The 510-nt window shown below is 51.0% G+C and overlaps 1 protein-coding gene across 1 annotated transcript; it reads right to left on the bottom strand.

Moving 5' to 3' along the window:
- Positions 1-5: 5 nt before the first annotated feature.
- Positions 6-506, bottom strand: LOC102259240 (butyrophilin subfamily 3 member A1-like; the record flags this gene model as incomplete). Its single annotated transcript, XM_005856617.2, has 1 exon — positions 6-506. A coding segment is annotated over one exon (501 nt), but the record flags the coding sequence as incomplete, so codon positions are not given.
- Positions 507-510: the final 4 nt, after the last annotated feature.

Genomic DNA, 510 nt, shown 5'->3' with positions numbered 1-510 from the left:
AGTGCTGGGCAAATGGTCAAGGCAGTGGGCTCCTGTGTCAAAATCCTGAAAACAGGCCACAGAGGCCCAGAGAAGGGAGTCTGTGAGAAGGTGTAGATGTGCAATCCATCGATGGCATCATAGAACGAAACCTTCCCCCTCTCATAGTCCAGGAAAACCCCCACTCTTTTAGGAGGTTTGACAATAGTGAGTTTGCTCCAAGGGTCCGTTCGAGCATGGAAGGCATGCCCACCCAACAGTGCTATTGTCCAGAATCCATTCTGGGGTGTTATTTTAACATCACGTTTTCTCTCCACGTTCTCCCTACACACCCCTAAATTCCACTGTTTCCTGTCCCCCACCTCCACCTCCCAGAAGTGTCTGCCTGAAGTGAAGCACTCACGGCCCAGCACACAGAAACGATATTGAAATCTCCTGGGGTTGTCTGGCAGGCTCTGCCTTTGTTTTATCCTCTTCAGACTCCTCTGATCCTTAGAAATAAGGAGGTTGGGGTGCGCAGTGTCGGGATCC

Source organism: Myotis brandtii, unplaced genomic scaffold, assembly GCF_000412655.1.
Source record: "Myotis brandtii unplaced genomic scaffold, ASM41265v1 scaffold10373, whole genome shotgun sequence".
Taxonomy (NCBI): Eukaryota; Metazoa; Chordata; class Mammalia; order Chiroptera; family Vespertilionidae; genus Myotis; species Myotis brandtii.
Note: the sequence above shows the minus strand (reverse complement) of the source record. Positions and strands in the feature narration are given on the sequence as shown.